This window comes from Acinonyx jubatus, chromosome A2 (genome assembly GCF_027475565.1).
Source record: "Acinonyx jubatus isolate Ajub_Pintada_27869175 chromosome A2, VMU_Ajub_asm_v1.0, whole genome shotgun sequence".
NCBI classification, from domain to species: Eukaryota; Metazoa; Chordata; class Mammalia; order Carnivora; family Felidae; genus Acinonyx; species Acinonyx jubatus.
In genome coordinates this window covers 147,489,359-147,511,822 of record NC_069383.1, presented here as the reverse complement: position 1 = coordinate 147,511,822, position 22,464 = coordinate 147,489,359, and the positions used below count along the sequence as shown (strand labels likewise).

Genomic DNA, 22,464 nt, shown 5'->3' with positions numbered 1-22,464 from the left:
CCAAAGTCAGACGCTCCACTGACTGAGTTACCCAGGAACCCCAGGGAGTACTTTTTTAATCTCCTGGACTAAGTTAGATCACTGTACACTGTCAGAGACCCTCCACATTTTATTGTAATCATTCCCCAAAACCTGTCTCCTTCACTGGGCTACAGTGGGGTAGGACAGCAGGAATTAGTCTGTCAGCTTGTATCTCACATCTCTTAGCATCATGCTGGGCAAAGTTGGTGCTCAATAAATACATACCAAAGGAACAAATTATTGTTAGATTTTAGGAACTCATACTTCCAGCTAAGATGGAGTAACTGGGAAAAGATTTATACTCCCACATGACCCAACCAAAGAACCAGACAAAATACATGAAATAATCATTTTCAGATGTTGTCCATCAGGCAACACAGGACAGTGATTCCTGAAAGAGGAGATACAAACAATATAAGCTCAATGATTGTCCAGTTTGCTGTCTGAAGAGAGTTTCCAAATATAATGAGGAGGAACTCAGATAGAGTCTGTCAGACTCCCTGAGTTGAAGAGAGAAAACTGGGAGTTTGGGGAGACAAAGATGCCTAGAAGCTAGACAGGACAAAAGTGCTCAGAGAGATAACTCCGGAAATCTCTAGGGGGCTCCCCTTGAGGCTTCAGCTTAGTAATAATCAGTACATACATGTGAGCAGACTGTCCAAAGCCAAAGAAAGAACTACCCCAAAGAATTAAAAGGTGACAGCACCAAATCTTACTCAGAGCCAGAAGCAGTTTGTGTTCCCATCAGCCATTAGTAAAAAACCCAAACAAACAAAAACAAAAAGCAAATGAGACAGGCAAACTATTAAGGGCCCCCTAAAAAAAGCCATTTATTTCCCTTTGCTCTGACTTATATTCTTGCTGGGACCTGCACCCTCACCCCACTCTACACATGTCTTGTAATGCAAATAGCATATGTCCTCCTCCTCGTGCACACTCTCCCCGTCTCTCTCTCTCTTAAAAAAAAAAAAACAAAACGGGGGGGGGGGGGCGTACCTGGGTGGCTCAGTCAGTCAAACATCTGACTCTTGATTTTGGCTCAGGTCATGATCTTATGGTTCATGAGTTCGAGCCCTGCATCCAGGCTGACAGTGCAGGGCTTACTTTGGATTCTCTCTCTCTCTCTCTCTCTCTCTCTCTCTCTCTCTCTCTCAGCCTGTCTTTCTCTCTCTGTCTCTCTCTCAAAATAAGTAAATAAACTTAAAAAAATAAAACAAAACATCTGTACTAGACTAAAATCTGCTCAAACTCCAGCTAACAAAGCTTAAAATCAAGCCTCAAAGTTATCAAAATGACTAAATGTATCCCAGAACAAAGGTCACAAATATTTATAGGAATATAATAGTATCAGTACCTAAAAAGGTAAAACTTGCAATGTCTGGCATTCAATTAAAAATTAGCAATCATGGGGCACCTAGGTGGTTCAGTCAGTTAAGTGTCCAACTTTAGTTCAGGTCACAATCTCATGGTTCCTGAATTTGTGAGTTTGAGCTCTGCAGTGGGCTCTCTGATATCAGCATGGAGATTGCCTCGGATCCTCTGTCCCCTTCTCACTCTCCGCTCTTCCCCTGCTGGTTCTCTCTCTCTCAAATAAATAAAAGTAAAAAAAATAAAAAAGTATAAATTACCTATCATGTAAAGCAGGAAAACAAAAAGACCTATAATAAAGAGAAAAATCAAACAAGAGAAACAGATCCAGAAATAACAGATGCTAGAATTAGTAGACAAGGACATTAAAACTTGAACATAATAGATATGTGGAATTGATGCTTTTTGCAAGACTGAAATCATAGCAGGTTGAGAAACTGATGCTCAATCCCATTTCACTGGTATCAAAAAATATTTCAACTCTTATACTCTCACAGGTAGAATGAATTGTATTTTGGCCACATATGGAGGCATTTCTTTGATGATCTTACACTTCAAGTTAAGGTCTAAAAAACACCTTCTATGAAAAGCAACATAAATGGATATTAAACTGTATCTCATCTGTTAAGTTCCCATGCCTGGGGAAGCTAATATCATCAATTCATCATGTGATACTCAATTTGTGTAATTTTGTGAACCTGGAAAAAAATGTAAATATAAAACTTATAATATTCCCTGTGTTCAGGAAAGTAGAATATAACACTGGGTATAAACTACACTGTAATTAGAACTTTAAAAATAATAAAAAAATTTAAAGTTAAAAACAAGAAATGTCGACAATGTTTATTGGTTTTTAAATATTTTAAGTAATTTCTACACCCAACATGGGGCTTGAACTCACAGCCCCCAGATCTAGTCCCATGTTCTACTGACTGAGCCAGCCAGGCACCTCATGGGGTTTTTTTTTGGTTTGTTTGTTTTTGTTGTTTTTTGTTGTTGTTTTTTGAACATGTTTTATTATACACAGATGCAGAGAAAGAGAGAAGGTTCATGCAAGGGGCTCCTGGGTGACTATGAGAAGTAAGGGAGATGATTCATTTTCAGAAATACCAAATAAAAGCTGTACTGTCTAATTAGCAATAGATTTACAACCTATTGGAAATATGTACAAACCTCCCCCTCAACAATGGAATCCCAAACCCTTAGACACTTCACTTCCTGGTTCTTCTTCCCCTCCATTTCACAGGCTTATGTTCATGGGCTTTGCAATGAGCATGCACTAAAGAACAGAGAGACAGAGACTGAAGGTCTCTGGGTCACCTCAGGGAATGTACATTTGTTCCAATCAGACTACTTTTTGCCTTATGTGGGCATAGGTGACCTCTGGGTAAGACTATTACCTCTGTAATACTCAGCCAATGAGGAACCAGAGGAGGGACTTGCATGCTAGGAGATAAACTGTCCACTGTAATTGCCCCAAATGTGCATATCCATCAGACACCTGCTCTTGCAAGAATGTTGATTAAAGACTTGCTTCCCTGTGCTCTGTGAACCTCTGAGTCCCTGTCCTTCCTTTGAACTTCCTTTGTCCTTCTTTTGGTCGATGGACTTATTTCTAACAGTGACTTAGTTAAGCATCCAATTCTTGATTTCAGCTTAGGTCCAGATCTCACAGTTGGCAAGATCAGCCCCACATTGAGCTTTGTACTGACAGCATGGAGCCTGCTTGAGATTCTTTAAAAAAATAAACTCAAAAGAAAGGGAGGGGACCTGGGCAGCTCAGTAGGTTACATCCGACTCTTGATTTGGCTCAGGGTCAGGATCTCACGGTTTGTGGGACTGAGCCCTGCATTGGGCTCTGTGCTAACAGCAGGGAGCCTGCTCAGCATTCTCTCTCCCTCTCTCCCTGCCCTTCCCCTGCTCACTTTCTCTTTCTCTCTTTAAAATAAATAAATAAACTTAAAATAATTGGCTCATGCAATTGTGGAGGCAGAGAACTTCCCAAGATCTGCAGTTGGCAAGCTGGAAACCCAAGAGAATCAATGTGAAGTTCTAGTTCAAGTCTGAAGGTCTAAGAACCAAGAGAGTTGATTGTATAAGTTCCTGTCCAAAAGCTAGCGTGCTTGAGACCCAAGAAGAGCTGATATTTCAGTCCTGGTCCAGGTCCAAAGGCTGGAAAATACCAATGTTTCAGCTCAAGCAATCAGGCAGAAGGAGTTTCCTCTTACTAATTTTTTTTTGTTCTTTTCAGGTTTTCAATTGTTAGGATGAGACCCACCCATATTAGGGAGAGAAATATGCTTTACTCAGTCTATTCAAATGTTAACCTCACCCTGACAAACACACCCACAGCTGAATAATGTTTGGCTAAATGTCTAGATACTTCATGATATGGTATAATCGACACATAAAATTAACCATCACAGAGTATGTTTTTGTTGTTGTTGTTGTTGTTAAGATTTTATTTTTAAGCAATCTCTACAGCCAATGTGGGGCTTGGGTTTACAATCCTGAGATAAAGTGTCTTATGCTCTATGACTGAGCCAGCCAGGCACCCTTAACTATCACTGAGTGTTTTGTTTTGTGTTTTTTAATGTTTATTATTTTGAGAGAGAGAGCATGAATGTGTGCACAAGCAGGGGAGGGGCAGAAAGAGAGGGAGAGAGAGAATCCTAAGCAGGCTCCACACTGTCAGCACAGAGCCCGATGCAAGGCTCAATCTCATGAAATGAGATCATGACCTGAGCCAAAATCAGGAGTTGGAGGCCCAAATGACTGAACCACCCAGACACCCCCATATATTTGTGATTTTTTTTTTTAGTTTTATTTCTCCTATTCATTTCTAGTTTCATTCCATTGTAATCAGAAAATGTTCTTTGTGGAGCGCCTGAGTGGCTCTGTCGGTTAAGTGTCTGACTTTGGCTCAGGTCATGATCTCACAGTTTGTGAGTTTGAGTGAGCCCCACATCAGGCTCTCTGCTGTTGGTGCAGAGCCTGCTTTGGATCCTCTGTATCCTTCTCTCTCTCTCTGCCCCTCCCCTGCTTGTGCTTTCTCTCAAAAATAAATAAACATAAAAACATAATAAGATTTCGTAGGACTGGGGCACCTGGGTGGTTCAGTTGGTTCAGCGTCCAACTTCAGCTCAGGTCATGATCTCATAGTTTGTGGGTTTGAGTCCCACATTGAGCTCTCTGCTGTCAGCACAGAGCCTGCTTCAGATCCTCTGTCCCCCTCTCTCTGCTCCTCCCATGCTGTGCTCTCTTTCTCACTCTCTCTCTCAAGAATAAACATTTTTTAAAAAGAAAAATAAAATTTCTTAGGATATGTTTTGTGACCAAGATATGGTTGGTCTATCCTGCAGAATGTCCCATGTGCACTTGACAAGAATGTGTATTCTGCTGTTGTTGTTGGAGTACATGTAGTATCTGTTAGGTCAACTTTGGTCTACAGCATTGTTTAAGTCTTCTATCTTCTTATTAATCTTCTGTCTGGTTGCTGTAGCCATTTTTGAAAGCGAAGTATTGAGTTTCTAGCTATTACTGTAGAACTATCTATTTCCCCTCTCAATTCTGTCAATTTTTGTTTCATGTATTTTGGGGCCTGTTGGATGCGTGTATGTTTATAATTATTGTATGTTCTTTCTGTATTGTACCTTTTATCAATATATTTCTTTCTTTGGGGAACCTAGCTGGTTCAGTGAGAAGAGTGTAGGACTCTTTTTTTTTTTTAATTTTTTAATATTTATTTATTTTTGCGAGAGAGAGACAGAGCATGAGCAGGGGAGGGGCAGAGAGAGAGAGGGAGACGCAGAATCTGAAGCAGGCTCCAAGCTCCAAGCTATTAGCACAGAGCCCCATGTGGGGCTTGAACTCATGAACTGTGAGATCATGACCTGAGTCAAAGTCGGATGCTCAACTGACTGAGCCAACCAAGTTCCCCAGAAGAGTATAGGACTCTCGATCTTGGGGTCATGAGTTTGAACCCTATGTTGGATGCAGAGATTACTTAAATAAGTTTAAAAAAAATGTATATATATATACACACACATATATATATATACACACACACATATATACACACACAAATATATGTATATGTAAATATATATATATATATACACACACTTTGTCTCTTGTAACTTGTTTTGACTTAAGTCTATTTTGTCTTACAATAATATAGCCACCCAGCTTTTGGTTACTGTTTACATGGAGTATATTTTTCCATCCTTTTACTTTCTTTTTTTAAAAATATTTATTTATTTATTTATTTTGAGAAAGAGAACGAGCAGGGGAGGTGCAGAGATAGGGAGCGAGAGAGCATCCCAAACAGGCTCTGCGCAGTCAACACAGAGCCCTATGCGGGGCTCCAACCCACAAAGTGGGAGATCATGATCTGAGCCAAAACCAAGAGTGTATGCTTAACCAACTGAGCCACCCAGGCGCCCCTGGCAATCCTTAGACATAGGACAGCAGCGCCACCTACTGGGGAAATGGAGAGTCACCCCATTAGAATCAGGCTTCTGTACTCAAGGCTGGTGTGGGTGGCATAGGCTGGAGGTGGGCTCTGGATGTCCAGAATGGTATTCCTCACCTGAGCTTTGGACCTTCAACTTGCCAAAGGTCTTTTCCAGACATTATGTCTTAGCATTACCAAGGTAACTATTGTATTAAGAATCTCATCAATAATCAGAAACAAGGAGACTATGACAGTTTTCTCATTGCATGGTCCACACCTGAACTCTGGAAATAGCTGCCTGAAAGAGTCTCTTACAAGCCAACTCTCTGCCCCGTCCTTCTAAACTTCTGTTTGATTTAGGCCTTTTGAGAACCTGCTGAAAGCCAACCTCCTCCAAGATTGTGCCGTGTATATGTGTGCACCTGCATGCGTACACACACACACACACACACACACACACACACACACACACATCTACTTTCTCTTTCTCACATACACAAGTTGCTTTTGCTTGTAATGTTTGGGGATCCAGAAAGAGTAAGTAGGTATAAACTTGTATTGAATGAATGGCACCTCAGTCCAATGGCATAGTGGGTCTCCAATAGCAATCAAGTTTCTGATCCAGGTGGGGAATGTTCCTGGCAACACTGAATGAACAAAGCAGGATAAGAATGGTAACAATAGGGCACCTGGGTGGCTCAGTTGGTTGAGATTTGTGGTCTCTTTCTCTCTCAAAATAAATAAATACATTTTTAAAAGTTAAAAAAAAAGAAGACTAACAGTGATAACCACTAGCACTTATCTAGCATTTACTATGTGCCAGACACTGTTCTCTTGATGCTTGTATTCTTCACTCAATCCACTTCTCTTCAAGGTAGAAGTCATTACTCTCGTATTACAGGTAAGAAAGCTGAGTGGGAAGGTGAATGACTTGCCCAAGGCCACACAGCAAGTGAGTCGCCATACCAGGGTTCAATTCTGGCAGAAGGATACCACATTGTGTATACAATCTGGTATCAACCTTATGATTTTTTTATTTAATGAATCTTTAAAATAGACATACCACAGTGAACAAAGGCTCTGTTCTCATGGAGTTTTTATTCTAGTAGAGGAGATAAGACAAATCAATTAGTTTACATATAATGTCTAGTAGTGGTAAGTACTCTGAACAAAATGGCAAGAAACACATCCAGCATACTCTCTCCAGGATTCAGCCAGGGCACTTTATTAAAGGTCTCCCGGATCCTAGGGCAGACAGAAGTTGTTTCCCTCCCTTCCTGCCTACTATGCATCCAAAGTTGCTGGTTGACAGCAGGAGGTAACAAGAAATGATTAACAAGGGCAGGCTCTGCTTTGAGGTGGCTACACTGGGCAGCTTACCAAAAAGCTCCAAATTATTGGAAGAAGGATTTAGTTTCAAGATGAACCAATTGGGAGGGCTATGCTGGGTGGGCAGTCAAAGTTGGGAGGGCATGAGACTCGGGCAGGACCCAGAACTATGGGCATGATTTGGATTTATGCTACACTTAGCCCAAGGCCGGATATGTAGCAAGTGCTAAGTAAATGTGTCAAATGACTGTTAGAACCAATAAATGAAAAGAAAAACAGAAGGTGTGTTGATAAGTGTATGTGTGATTGAGAGGCCTCAAAAGCTCCCAGAGGCCCATGTATTGACTGCCAGACTCATCTGGGTGGGAGGAAGGTAGGCTGATAATAGATACTGTTGGGAAGCTGAGGAAGCCTAGTGTGAGTGGGACAGCCCAGCTCTGGTGAGTTCAGGTCTAGATTCTCAGCTGGGTTTAAAGATGTTCTTTCTTTTATAGTCTCCAGTAGGATGACTTGAAATAGCTCCAAGGAGATGGCAGAGCAGATGGGCCCCTAGAAGCTCCCCTAGTCCAACTTCTCAGGCTCTAGAGGGCAGTGCAAGTCAAGATGGCCTGGAGATGACCCATGACTCACAGCCAGCAGAGGCAGAAACAGACTGGAATTTCACTGACCTTAATTAAGCACACTCCAGAAGCTCCAAGCCTGATTAGGATCGATCGATCTATCTATCTATCTATCTATCTATCTATCTATCATCTATCTACCATCTATCTATATTTTTGAAGAGAGAGAATGTGTTAGTAGATGAGAGGGGCAGAGGCAGAGAGAAAATCCCAAGCAGGCTCCTTGTCCAGTGTGAAGCCCCACACTGGGCTAGATCTCGTGACCTTGGGATCATGACCTGACCCTAATTTAAGAGTTGGAGATTCAACCAACAGAGCCACCCAGGCATCCCAGAATCCTTTTAAATTATAGGCAAGATTGTGTGTGTGTAGGGAGTGATTGTCTGGGAAAAGTGTTAATAGCCTTTTCAGATTATGAAATTAAGGAAGGTTGGGGACCTTTGCCACAGGCTCTGTCCCATACAAGACCTAAGCTGCCTCCCCAAACGTTGACATGCAGCCCCACCTCCTCCCTTGGGGCCTGCCGTTGAGTACTCAGTCACCCCATCCAGGACTCTCTCTGTGTCCAATCAGAGGGATGGCAAGATACAAGACTTTTTCCTGTCCTTAGGGGTTGCTGGGCACAGCTGGGAGCTTGGAGCAGCTTCCTGCAGCTGCTGGGGACAGGAAGCCAAGGAATGTGTATGCTTCTCTGGCTTTCCTGGGACCCAACTGTCCTGCCACTGAAGTCACTGGTCTCTACCAGGCCCCACTTCAGGCCTCACTGTGGGTACATTTTATCCCATTATGAAAGGAATCTGGGACAGATGACTCCAGTGTTGGGCAATGAAGGTCCAGCAGGAGGCTGCCCAGCTGCCTGTCTTGTTAGTTCCCCTATCTCCTTCCCTGAGCTCCCCCTACTTGACCCCCATTCCAGAGCATTCTGCTCAGAGCCAGGCAAGTTCCAGCAAAGTCTAGGATGCCTGGTCAGGGCCTGCTTGGGCAGTCACCTTTGCCCCATTCTTGTCCATCTGGCCAGGCCTAGACAGGCTCTGCCACTGTTGAACCCCTCCCGGGAATTTACCAAGCCAGCAGGAAACTCAGCTGCTCCCTTCCCCAGAGTCAGCTGCAGTGACCCCTGCTCCAGGTGGCCTTCTCAGACCAGGCAGGTTGCTTGACTCCCCTCCACGTACCTTGTTTCCTGCATGCAGCTTTCCCCACTAAGGAGTGGGAATACACACTTCTTAGTTGTCCCGGCTGTGACTTCTAACTTTTCTGCCTTTGGTCTTCTATTGCATTTCTGGGGACAGAGTAGATGTTCAGTAAAGGGCTTTGTGAGTTGACTTGGTTACTTCCCTGCCCTCCACCCAGGTCCTTACCCTTTTACAATCAAGGACTCAAGTGAGTTTAAATGCCAGAGCTGCATAACCCGATAATCCTGCAGAAATGTATAATCGGGCTACCCTGAGAATACCTCTGTCCAGTCACTGTGCCCCCAGGCCCTTTCACTGCTCTTTGAAATGGGCTAGCTGATCTGGAGGCCTCTGCCTTGTCTTCCAACCTCTTCACCACCCCCACTCCCCTTACTCTCATAGCTCAACAGTGTCAAGACCCCACCAAGGTGAGGCCAAGGGGCCACTGGCCATGTGCACTAGGGAGGAAGACAGGGGCCTGGCCATGTTTCTCCCAAATCTGTAGGCCCATCTCCTGAGTCCAAGGCCTCTGGGTCCTGGGCTCCAGAGGTAAATGGGTCCAGCTAGTTGAAGTTTGGATACAGCTGTATCCATTTGTTCACTCATTCGGCAAACATCAGTGGAGTCCTCATCCCTGGGCCAGGCACAGTGAAGGCTATAAAGGTGAACACAGATCCATAGCTTGGGCACTTACTGTGTAACCTCTGGTAAGTGACTTAAATCTTGGGCCTCAGTTTCCTCATTTGCAACCTGGGGCCAAAAACTGCCATGGACGGTTATTAGGAGGTACAGAGAGATTTTGTGTGTCCAGGGGTGCAGGACGGAGCTCAATGATGGTAGATGTTATTATCAAAGTCCATCTTAACCCTCTAGGAGCTTGGGGTCTCATAGAGACAACGAGAAGTCAGATGCTGGGAAGCCTTGTGGGTGTTGTTCTTGAGTAGGATAAGCAGGACTTGGGTAGGTGGAGGAAGAGGGGCCCTCACAGGTGGTACTCTGCAGGGAGTTGAGGAAAGGGGATGAGGCAGGTCCCTATTGCCCAGGGTGGTATAGAGTGGGGCTTAAATTTATTCTGCAGGTAGCTGGGAATCCTGAAGTTATACTGGCTCTGGAGTTTGGACTCTAAAATGCCAATTGGATTCTCTGGGAGGTCTCTGCAGAAAGCTCCAGGAGGCCTCATTTTTAATCAAATGTCCATTCATTCCAATTTTATTAGGTACATTCTAAGTGCCCGGCCGTGTCTCAAATGATAGAAGTTCCCATGATGGAGGGAGGGAGTAGACAGACACAGGTTGTCCAGTCTGCTAGGGATAAACTTTATTTTTTAAAAATTTTATTCTTTTAAGTAGGCTTCATGCCCAATGTGGGGCCCAACGTGGGGCCCAACGCAGGGCCCAAACTCATGACCCTGAGATCAAGACCAGTGCTCACACATGCTCGCTCTCTGTAAAATTAAGATAAAGAGGGGCGCCTGGGTGGCTCAGTCGGTTGAGCATCCGACTTCAGCTCAGGTCATGATCTCACAGTCTGTGAGTTCGAGCCCCGCGTCGGGCTCTGTGCTGACAGCTCAGAGCCTAGAGCCTGTTTCAGATTCTGTGTCCCTCTCTCTGCCCCTTCCCCGCCATGCTCTGTCTCTCTCTGTCTCTCAAATATGAATAAACGTTAAAAAAAATTAAAAAAAAAAGATAAAGAAATAAAAGAGTAACTAAAAAAAAAAAAAAAAAAAAGACCTAAGTTGAGATCAGGAGTTGGATGCTTTTAGAAGTTTATTTATTTTTATTTTTGAGAGAGACAGAGAGAGAGAGAGCACCAGAAGGGAGAGAGAGAGAGGGAGACAGAGAATGGCAAGTAGGCTCTGCGCTGTCACCAAGAGCCCTATGTGGGCTTGAATTCGTGAGTTGTGAGATCATGACCTGAGCTGAAACCAAGAGTCGGATGCCTAACTGACAGAGCCCCTCAGGAGCCCAGGAATTGGATGTTTAATGGACTGAGCCACCCAGGCACCCCTGCTAGTGATAAACTTTAAATCTGATATAATAATATGGTGGGCTCAGCAGGTATCCAGAGCAAGGACACTTGTCCAGGCTAGACACTGAGACAGGGGATGAGCAGGAATGAGGTAGGCCAAGTGGGAAAAGAATGCTGTGGGCAGAAGTGGTGCATGTAGGAGGGCTTGAGAGGAGCTGACAGATGCCTGGCATGTTTGTAGCAACTGAAAGAGGCTCCACGTGACCTGAGTCATGTGCAAAGAATAAACTGGGGTAGGGGTGCCTGCCTGATTGGCTCAGTAGATAGAGCATGTGACTCTTGATCTCAAGGTGGGTCTTGAGTTCAAGCCCCACATTGGGTCTAGAGTCTACTAAAAAAAAAACAAACAAACAAACCTGGAGTAACAAAAAAACATGGGGGGGGTAGGTATTAAGAGAAATGGAAGTGGAGATGGGATATATGGGGAGGATGTAGGGTGGAGAGGTGGGGGTGGGTGGGTAAAGTTTTGACGGGGAGGGGCCAAAAGCTGGGCAGGTGAGAGGTAGTGAGGAGTCCCTATCCTCCAGCAGCAGAAAGTCAGGCAGAGAGCCCTGAGTAGGACAGGTAGATTTGGGTTTTGAGGTTTGCTCTGGCTGCTCCAACATGAGGACTGGGTTAACAGGTGGTGCTGAAAGCAGCCTCTAGCAGAGGACAAAGTCCCACAGCCCTTCCTCCCTGCAGCCCCCTCCCATTGTTCTATGGGAAGACCAAGGCCCAAGAAGACAAAGGGGACGTGTGGGATAGGTGCTGGTGCCTCACCCTCAGGCTGACAGGAGGCCAGGGGATCTTGGCTCTGGAGGAGCCTGGGAGAAATGGCAGCTGTTGCTTCTTGCAAAGGTGCAGGTGGCCCACAGCTGTGGTGGATCTCTAGGACTAGAGGTCACTGACATCTGAAAGACAGGGCTGTGGGTGGGCCTGCAGGGCCATCAAGACAGGGGAGGAGGAGGTGATCCTGGCAATTCAGACTGTGGCAGTGCCTTGCAGTAGTCCAGCTGTCAGGGAACAGCTGCAGGCCCAGAAGAGGGAGGGAGCCAGGGCAGCAGCAGGTGAAGAAGCTCCCTGGTTTCTGGGCCATGGGAATGGAGAATGGCAGCCAGTGAAGAGATGGGGGATGGGGATGGGATTGGGGGAAGGGAGCATCTGCTTGCTCCTTTGCATTCAGATGAGACTGGAAATCTACAGGGAAGGAAATGCTGGGTTAGGGACAGGAGCTAGGGAGGGAGCCAAGTGCTCTCCTACCCCTTCTATAGGTTTCCCCCAAGACCATCCTCCTAGGTTGCATTGCCTTCCTCAGGACCCCTCTGGAACCCTAGCCCACACTAGTCCCTGGGTTGCTTTTTCCCTCTCCTCTCCGCCTCAGCTCCTTATATGCACCCATATCCTGGGCCCTTCTAGGAAGGAAAGGAAACAACCATGGGCCTTTTGTTAAACTTTGGTTCACAAGGATCAGAAAGGGAAAAGGTCTGGAGAGGGAAAGGGGTTTGCCCAAGTGGCCAGTCAGAGGCAGGCCCCAGTGCCCCTGCCTGGGTGCACCCAGCCCTCAGGGCCTCAACTCTGGACTGCCCACTAGTACCCACGCACCTTAAAACAAGGAGGCCTGAAGTTACCTGCCTCCTGTGAGCTGAGGGGACTCACTGGGGGGTGGGATTGGTCCCAGTGTTTGTGGGTGCAGTAAAGAGGCCTGTAAAGAGGCCCCCTTTTTGGCCCACCTCAACACCAGGGCCACTGACATTGAACTAATTACCAAGGGTCCCAGGCAGCAGAGTACCAGGAAGTTTCAGGCAGAAGGAGGGTAGGGGGTCAGCTGAGGCCAGCCTTCTTTTTGGGGCCCCTCCAACATGGCATGAGCAGCTGCTGGGCCCTGGCTCTGAGGCCCAGGATATCCCTGTCCAGAGCAGCCTTCCCTCTACCCTCAAGTCCTCACCTTTGTATTATACCAGCTGCCACAATCACTTATGTGCCTGGGGGCATGGAGATGGGATGGGGGAGACAGATGAAATGTTTTCTTTCTTTTTTTTTTTTAATGAATGTTTCTTTTCACCTCTGAGGAAACTCTCCACCTGTCATGAATGGGTCTTTATATGGGACATGTCAATGCCTCTGCAGAGAGCCATCACCATGCTTGCAACAAGCCATGCCCATACCCAGAGCTCTGACTTTAAGCTGGGGTATCTCTTACCTCAAGGGCCCATGCTGAGCCCAGCCTCCAGTGCTTCCCACTGCAGGCCTTCCTGGTCTCTGGGGTCCCTTGTCAGGTTCAGCCTACTGATCCCTGCTGATGGACATAGACCCTCTCCTGTGCATTCATGGGTGACCCCAGCCAGGACCTCAGTCCAGTTTGGGTAAATGGCAACAGCAGAGATGGACCTTTGAAGGTCACTGGCCTTGAGCAGAGAGCAGGAGGGAGATGGATGGGACAGCTGACCAGGGCCTTCCTTGCCTGCCAGATGATACCCTACCAGTCCCCAGTGCCTTCTTTGTACCTGTGCCTGGCAGCATCCCAGGGGAGTTGGGTGAGAAACTGCCCTGGAACCTGTCCTGTGTGGCGGGACCTTCCCCCTATACTCCTCACTTCCTGCTCACCCTCATCCCCTCTTCTACTCTCTCCCACCTCCACCTTGGCCCAGCCCATGGACTTCCCTCCAACCAGGAGTTGGTAGTAGGCTCTGTTCTGCAGGGGGGCTCTGCAGGGTCTCTCTAAAGCTCTGACCTGCAGCATGTACCAGGAACTGCCCAAACCCAAGGGAGCGGACATTGTTCCCTCCCCCTCCTCCTTCTCTGAAGCTGGAAGGAGGAGTGCCACCTCTCTGCATTCCCCGAGAAGGTGGAGGCAGGGAAAGTGAGAAATGTTCTCTCTAAATGCTTGTTCAGACTTGACTTCTGTGGCGCCTGGTGCCCCTCCCCCACAAGTCCCCTTTTCTGCCCCTACCCCTGCCTGCTCCCTCACCTCTCTTTCCCCACCTTCCAGGGACAGGCGGGGCTCTGGGGGCTGGGGCCAAGCCATTGCCCCCCCCCCCCCCATTCCTCACCCTGCCACATTCCTTCCAGGAGGCCTGAGGGCACCATCCCCACTCCCCTCCTTCTTGCTCCCACCCTTCAGCTTCCATGTCCCTTGCTCCTGGGATCCTATACTCGTGGCAAAGCCCAACCTGGTTAAATCCAGCTCTGGCGCCTACCCTCCCACCACTTGTTCTTTGTCCTTTGTTCACTGTTCCATTCACTGCTCAGACCATGGCTACCTCCAAGGTTCTCAGACCTGCCTGGCCACTTCTTCCTCTGCCTTTACCATGGCCATTCCCTAGGGTTTTCTAGGGCTCCCTCATCCACCTCCTGCAGGATTCACTTCCCTGGTGCGCTGGACCACAGAGCAGACTCTGGCCCATCCTGGCATTCCCATCCCCTGATTATTATATTTTCATTTACTTACTAATTTAATCTTCATCCTGTTACACTAGAGTTTGGGCTCCACAACAGCAGTGCTTGTTCCTCTCAACCCTGGTTGTGTTCTCAGCATACAATAGACTCCATAAATATCTGTGGACTGACAACACATGGATGGGTGTTTCATCTTGGCCCTGACTCAGCCACATAAAGGGATCTTCTGTCACTTTCAGTGAGCAAGCAGGTCTAAAGTCCACACATGGGGTCACTTGATGATGGGATGACCAAAAGGCTCAGAAAAGGCAAGTGACTTATATAAGATCACACAGTGAACTTAGCTCTGGGGCCCAGCAAGAACTTATGCTTCATATGGACACAATGCAAAGTTTGGCTGAGGAGCTAATGTTCACTCTTTATCCTTTTATTAGCTTCCCTCAAATTGGCCACAGGAATCCTTCTCATTCTTTCCAGAAATGTTGGGGATTCCCCAGACCACAGTTGGGGCTCCTAGAGGCCCTGGCTCTCTCTGTCAGAACTCAGCCTAAAGCAAAGACTGTCTACTAGGGTCCAACACTTTCCAGTGTTTCAAGGGCATACCTAACAGACATAATACCAGAATGAAAATCAGTGATGTTGGGTAGCCCATTAATGTCTCTTGAATAGGGGCCACTAAGGGGAGCCCAGGCTGATGAGAGAAACAGGCCCAGATCTTAGGCCAGCTCTGAGTGGAAGAGGTGTTCCTGTCCTGGGGGAGCCAGTGGCAGAGCCCTGAGCCAGATCTGGACACATGGCTGAGAGCAGAGAAGGGAATGTCAACCTGGCTGAACCAGAACAGTATCTTATCGGTAGCTTCCCCAACAACTGGGGGCTAGCTGATCAGTGACCGAAGAGAATTAACAAATAAGACCTTCAGTTTGCTTGCTTCCACTGGCTGCCTAGCCAGACCGGACCTAATCTGGTGTTAGCCCAGTGTTCAAGGCCATAAGCCCAGTGTTTTGGGAACTGTTGCCCAAAGTCAGCCTTGGAGGATTGTCTTATTTCAGAGCCAGCAGGGAGTGGGATGTAGCTGAGACATGTGTGTCCACCCAGGAGGAAGAGGCGACTTTATTCATTCACTCAACACACATTCTTGCTGTGGGGTTTGTGTCCCCATAGGATGTTTATTTGTGGAAGGCCAGGTGTGGAAGCTGCCACCTGGATGACTGGAAGAAGGCCCTGTGCCAGTCAGGTATAAAAGGGTCTGGTGGAAGTGCTGGAGTGGAGGGCCCTGCAAGAGAGGAACTGGCTCCTGGGAAGGCTGGTGGTGGCCGGCAAACACTCCTACTGGCACTTTCTCCCGGATGAACTTATCAGCCCTTTCTTCCAGAGCTGCTAGACAATCTGTCTTCTGTTAAATCCAGACAAAAGGGATCCCTCCCTTGCCCTGACTTGGCTGGCCCTGCTTGGGCATTTGGGTCAGGAGCCTCCATCCTCAGCCAGCTCTGCCCCTTGCCCCTCTTCACTGGGTCTGGGGGAGTATCAGGAGCAGGAGCCTCCCTCCCTCTGGAAGAGTCTGAAGCTGGGCACCAGCCCTTAGCCTTCAGTTCCTTGGCAACAAGCCAGAATAAAAGTCCTGGAATCCTAGGACCAAAAGAAAGTTTGGTCCGTGTTGGTGTCTATTGGGTTTTGTCTGAGCTAGAATCAAGGCTTTAGGTAAGATCATATTGGCTCCAGGTAAACACTGGGACATCTTCCTTGGGCTTTACACAGGGTTTGGACCCTTGGTGATGACTACCAGACAGGAAGTGAGGAAAGCAACATCTCCGGATTTTCTTCCCAACCAGAAATTGAGTCGCTAGTAAATGCGAGCTGTTAGGTAATGGTTGCGATGTAGGGCCAAGCAGGTTGGTCTCTGGCCTCAAGGGCTCATACTCCAGTGGGAGAGACAAACCTTAATCAGATAATTTTTTTGGAGCCTCTGGCTTAGGGTCTAAGTGGAGGAAGCACTGGAGGCTGAAGGGCCAGGAGAGTTGAGCTGTCAGGTCTGAAGAGCCCCATTCTCAGCATCTTGATCAATCCCCACCCCCCCCCCCCCCCAGCCCATACCACATGGGCTTCTTCGACAGCTGTTCTTGGGTGTTCTCTGGGCCTCACTTTTGGCCATGCCCTCAAACTGGCTGCGAGCACCAAGCCTGACCTAGGGTGGCCTAGGCCTTCCTGGGATTCCAGAATAGCGCCCAAGAGTGAGTCACTGGGGACCTTGTGCTGAGCCCTAGGGTGGGTTATGCACTTTTCCCTGGGAGGGGAAAGGCTTTGAGACTCTCAGGACTACAGAGAGTAACAGGCTTTGACTTTACAGCCCCCACTTAACCTAGGGGCTCATAAAGATAGCTGTCTACTTCCCTCTTTACTTTCTTATGGCCTTTGGGGGTGAGGGGATGCTGATTGGGCTCTAGCTGGGGCTAGTTAGGCCCCAAAAGGCTGGTCAACTCTGGCCAGCCAGGACGCCTGCCTTTTAGAGTCTGAAGGAACAGGGGGTTGGGGAGCAATCCAACTCTAGACAAAAATGAAGAAAGCTAGTGGTGAGGCCCAGAGTTTAGAGGCTAGAGGGAGGAAAACCTGTGAGATGTGCCAGGACTGAAGGGCTACGGAAGGGGGAGAGCATTAGGGTCAGTGCCTCTAACTGAACCCCAAACTTAGAGAGGCAAAGATTGGAAAGGATTTGGTTGTGAGGGCTTCAGGCACACTCTGGTTGTTGCGCCATCCTTCCAGGACTAGGAAAGTCTTAATCCACCTTCTGGCACCAATTGGTTGAGGTCCCTTCCTTGGTCAGAAATCTGGGGGGTGCTTAGGCATGGGACACTGGCACTCTGGAGGCCAGAATAAGGCCTGGTGTTTCATTTAGGAAGATCAGGGCCAAAAGGGAAGAAGTGGAGTTACTCTGGCAGCCATGGATGATCAGTGAGGACTAGAATGGCCAGCAGCTTCTGTGCAGATGGTAGGAGGGCTGTGCCTCAGGAGGTCAGCACTCACTGCTGTCTTTTGCTTTGGAAAAACATAACATATACCTATACAGTGGGCACTAAAATACCCAGCAGAACCTAGGGCTACAAAGCAGTGCCTGGTGTATGTTGGAGGAGGGGAGGGGTGAGTGCGGAGACTTGGTAAAATGAAGGAGTGAATGAAAGAATGTATTTTATTTAGAAACCCAAAAGCAGCAGAATTTTAAATTTGGATTTGAGAGGCCACTAATTTTTTAGTTTTAACATGTAAAGGATGGTTTTGGGGCCTTTCCCCTGGGTTTTAGTTCCTTTTCTAATCTATGTGAATGAGGTTTGGAGCTTATGCATTTAAGTATAAAGAATCACAGGGGCGCTTGGCTGGCACAGTTGGTAGAACATGAGACTCTTGATCCCGGGGTTGTGAGTTCGAGCCCCACTTTGGATACAGAGATTACTTAAAAAAAACACAAAACACAAAAAACACTGAGCCTGGGTGGCTCAGTGGGTTGACCATCCAACTTTGGCTCAGGTCATGATCTTGTTTTTTGTGGGTTCCAGCCCTGGGTAGGGCTCTGTGCTGACAGCTCAGAGCCTGGAGCCAGCTTCAGATTCTTTTATTTATTTTTTATTTTTATTTAATGTTTTTAAATGTTTATTTTTAAAACAGAGACAGAGAGAGAGAGAGAGAGAGAGAGAGAAATGAAGCAGGTTCCAGACTCTGAGCTGTCAGCATAGAGCTCAATGTGAGGCTCAAACTCACAAACCACAGATCATGACCTCAGCTGAAGTCGGACACTTAACTGACTGAGCCACCCAGATGCCCTCTGCTTCAGATTCTGTGTCTCCCTCTCTCTCTCTCTCTGCCCCTGCCCTGCTCTCCCTCTCTCAGAAATAAATATTATTTTTAAAAAATCTTAAAATCAGACAGGTATGTGTATTTCAGAGATGAGACTTTCCTTTCAGCTCTCTGAGATTTATTTTTCCTAGACACTCCTTAAGGAGGAGAAAGCAGGGGAGACCCAGACTTTTCTGGATGCAGGGAGGACCCCCCGGCAGGCAGCAGCCAGTTCTGTGTTCAGAATGTGCTCTCTGACAAAAGTGTAGGCTTGGAATTCCAGCCTGGACACAGGCCCAGGAGGGAATGGACATATCCTGACTACGGTTTGGTAGCGAAACAGAGCAGAGCTCACCATGAGTCCCATCCCAACCCATCCAGTAATTATTCAGGTCCAGTGACTGTCAGGTCTGGGGACTTGGGGGTAGGAGGCCATAGGTAAACCCTGGGGGGAGAGCACCTTTAGGACCCTCCCCTTGAAGGGAGGAGGACCTCATCGGTAACCTCCGCTCCTTATTCCCTCACCCCCTGAAAGAATGCGGGCCACAAGTAGCGAGTGACCAGCGCCAGCGGGTCAGAGCTATTCCTGGCACCAGGAGAGGCAACGGATTCCGGAGTTCAGGGCGGGGGGAGGGGACGGGGGTCAGGCCTGAAGCGTTTCCCGGACGTCCTCGCGGGAAGGGTTAGGCCTTTGGAGAGCCGCCAGCTTCCCGCCCTTCCGGCCCTCGCCTCAGTTTCCCCATCCGCGTAAGGGCCACGCAACAGGGTAGTCATCCTTAGCAATTTAGAGGACGCTTTCTGATTGTTTTCATGGCTTAGAAATACCTCTCGATTTGCGTTCCAGGGAAATCGGAGGGCCAAACGATAGGTGGTCAGTTGTGGCAGGGCCAGTTCTCGAGCCTGACCACCCTGGGTCGGTTGGGAGCGTCTCAGAGGCCCCAATGCCTGAGGTTGGCGGGACGCCCCTCCCCCACTACCAGCCCAGAGGGCTGGGGGCAATCCGGACGGGCCGGGGCGTGTCCCGGGGACGGACGCTACTGGCCGGGGGCAGGGCTTCCAGGATAGGGCGTGTCCTCTTGGACAGGGGCGTGGCGGGCCAATGAGCGGAGCGGCGCGGATGAAGGCGGGGCCTGTGCGCGGGTGCGGCGCGCTGCGGGGCGGCGGACGCAGGCAGAAGCGGGCGTCGCGCGGACTGCCGGTCGGCGCCGCGCGGAGCTGGCCGCGGGATTGGCTGCGGCACTCGCGTGTCAGGCGGTTGCTAGGTTCCGGCCGCGCGCCCCGCCCTCGCGCTCGGCGCCCTCTCACCGCCCGGTACGTGCTCGCGCGGAGGCTGCGGTGCGGCGCTCGCGCTCCTCGGGCTCGGCTACGGCAGCGGCGGCGACGGCAGCTTGGCGCCGAGTCCCCGGGGAGCGGCGGCGGCGGCGCGGCGTCTTGCGGCCGGGAGGAGCAAGCACCTGCCGCGGCCCGCCCGCCGGCGCTCGGTGAGTGCGCTGCCGGTCCACTGCTGCCGAGCTTAGCAGCCCAGGCCCCTATCCCCGTGGCCGGCCGAGCCTTCCGAGGAACACCTGCTGCTGCTCGCGGTTTGGCCCGGGATAGGGACACGGTCGCGGACGTCCTTGCGGGTGAGGCAGCGGCGCGGCACGGAGAGAGCCGCCCCCCTCTTCTCGGTCCCTCGGGCGAAGGCTCAGGGCGTTCCGCGGCGGGGCCCGGGCTGCTTGCCGCGGCGATGGGCCAGGCCTCAGCCCGGCCCGCGCTCCGGGGAACGCGGGGCCTGCGCGTTGGCTGCAGGCGTGTGCGGCCTTCGGGCCGCCCCCTGGTCCTCCAAAGAGGGTCGCGCGGCTCAGTTGGGTGGAAGCCTGAGGATGGGGCATTGACCCCCCCCGCAGGAGGCGGGGAAGGGCGCTGCAGCAGCTGGTACCTGAGCTTTGGGGTCCCCCCTCCTGCCCCCGCCTCCACACACACTCTTGAGCTTCTTTGGGAGCCGCTTGTCTTTTCACCTTTTTACTTGGTGTTTGGAAAACCAGATTCACCCGCGGGTGTATTTGTAAAGTGTCTCCAGAGAAAATGCTGTCTTTGCTTAGAATCCTGCTATAAATTCCAAGTTAATTTCGTACAAACTCAAGTGCTGATTAAAAATGGATATTTTGTTCTCTATGACATGTGAAGCTTTTAGATTTGTAAACCGACTTCTGGATTAGTTTTAATGATGATCGTGAAGTTTGCCTTGGTGAAAGCTAGAGCCTGGGACAGCAAGCACGTTTATAGCCTAGAGTTCTAACTTAAGAGCCAGGCCTGCCATTTCCCTAAATAAGCAAGGAGAAACGATTCCTGGCATGGAACCCAGATTCAGTGCAGGGAGGGTGGTGTTTATAGGACAGAAGTCCAGATAAAGAGTTAGATGTGCTACCAGGTGTTTTGGAGTTTGTGTAGATGGAATATTGTAACTTTATCAGGTTGTTCTATGCTTAGTGCTCAGAGATAACGATACTTTTGGAATGTCCCTGTTTTAAAAAGGATTCATCCTTGGAGGCATAAAAGTCTCTAGTTGGAGTGTGGAGTTGAATTGGACTTTGTTTGCTGTGGAGCCAAGGCATAAGAGTTCATGGCCTGTATGTTTAAAGGAGGCAGAGGAGCCATTTCTTGGAGAAATCAGATTTGAGGAGAGTATGATGCATAGTGTGAACCTATTCAAAGCCTGTGGGATACTGTATGAAAGGAAGAGTAAGCAGTACTATATAAGCAACAAACACCTGGTTGGAACATAAAAGCTCTTGCAGATATGAGCTGCGGTTGAAAGAGGAAGAAAGCAAGTCTTCCCTGTTTTGAAAAGTTGATTTGACAAAATGCATTCATTCATTTAACTAATATTTGGCTTCACTACTTGCCTGGTTTTGTGGTAGGTTCAGGGGACCCATGTAAAAGCAGCTGGCTCTGCTCTGAAGGAACTCCGTTTCAGGGACAGTGAGGATTAGGGAACCAATGATTGATAGTATCTGCCCACTAAGTGTGCTCACATGGTGCTTTGAGAGCCTGAGGAGAGAGGGAATTCCTAAACCGAGCATTGCAGGGCCAGCAGGAATTAGCTGGGGGACAGCAAGGTCTGGACACAGGGAACCACATGTACATGTGCTCCTAAAATAGCACCTGTGAGTTCTCCAGCTTGGCAAGTGGGAGCTATAGGCCTTTCTTGTGCTCAGGAGTTCAGACTTTATACTCCGGGTGCAGAAGCCTGAGAAGGCTTTTAAATTAGTGGAGTGGCATGGTTCAGACCCATGTTTAGAAAGATCTTGGCTGGTGACTACATAGGTGGTGCAGGGAGGGGAGGGGTTCAGGAACTCTGGTCGTGAGGTCAGCCAGTAGAGGAGAGATGAGGAGGGAGGAGGAGCCAGCTGAGAGGCTGAAAAGGTTGAGCAGAGGGAATGCCAAGCTGGGGTTGGTGGGGGTTGGGGTGGGGGAGCAGGTAGGAGAAGGAACCTGCAATCAGGAATGTGTGGGTCAGAAAACTAAGCATGACCGAAGATTTAACTATGTCTTCTGCAAGTTTGCTGGTGTCTATTAAACGTTGAGAATGATGGGGTATGGTGGACCCTGGGGCCACTTTGACGGAGATTGGGAAAGAAGAGGCATGGCATTTGATTTTTTAAAAACCTTCTCTCTCCCTTGAACTTAGGGCATTGCATTTCCTGTTCTTATTGTATTGATTTTAGAGTAGAGGTGTGTTCATTCTTGTTGATGCAGAGGAGAGTATGTTCAGTCCTTTACTTCACAATTGTTCAGCCTTTCTTGCTTTCTAGGTTAGCGATATGTTGGAACTATATCAGCCATAGTCAAAGGTTCTGGTTCTGTTCTGTGTGCACCATTGCTAATGGTTATAAGAATCCTTTATATTGACTGTCGAAACAGAGTCACAGATGAAGGAATGTTCCCAAGGTCATACAGCTGTCATGTGGTAGAGTCACAGGTGGCTATGCCCACCTGCATTTGTGTTGTATCAAACTGATAATGGTAGCCTTGATTGGGTGCTTCTCTGGCGAAGACCAAGCCCAGGTGTCTGGTGGTAGGCACAATGCCAGGGTGATATGGGAGAGTTGGTCAGGGACTCCACACAGAATTCCAGAAACATACTGTGAGGGACCATTCTTAGAAATCAGGGTTTGTCTGAGCCTTCCTGGGCCTGTGCTGGTTGCTCTGGGCACCGTGCTGAAGTAAGCCAAGGATCTTGGGTCTTAGGCTGGCAAGGGCAGACTTTAGGGGAAGACTTCATTTGAGCTGG

General features: G+C 48.6%; 2 protein-coding genes across 6 annotated transcripts in view; one reads left to right on the top strand and one right to left on the bottom strand.

The window, feature by feature from the left end:
* Nucleotides 1-6,952: 6,952 nt before the first annotated feature.
* Nucleotides 6,953-22,329, bottom strand: LOC128314997 (translation initiation factor IF-2-like). Its single transcript, XM_053220296.1, has 4 exons — nucleotides 22,317-22,329; nucleotides 19,017-20,188; nucleotides 14,422-14,535; nucleotides 6,953-9,073 (listed from the first exon to the last, which is right to left on the bottom strand). The coding sequence occupies exons 1-3, from the start codon at nucleotides 22,327-22,329 to the stop codon at nucleotides 14,446-14,448; spliced, it is 1,275 nt and encodes a 424-aa protein (XP_053076271.1). The 3' UTR covers nucleotides 6,953-9,073; nucleotides 14,422-14,445.
* The window catches only part of DAG1 (dystroglycan 1), a 69,878-nt gene continuing 66,771 nt past the window's right edge, over nucleotides 19,358-22,464 (top strand). For 2 of the 5 annotated variants that reach the window (XM_053219375.1, XM_027038722.2), the window contains exon 1: nucleotides 19,496-19,672. The gene's annotated coding sequence lies outside the window, so the exon portion shown is untranslated. Of the gene's footprint in view, nucleotides 19,673-19,713; nucleotides 19,814-22,464 lie in introns of those variants that run through there. The other 3 variants (XM_053219374.1, XM_053219376.1, XM_053219373.1) reach the window with 3 other exon arrangements.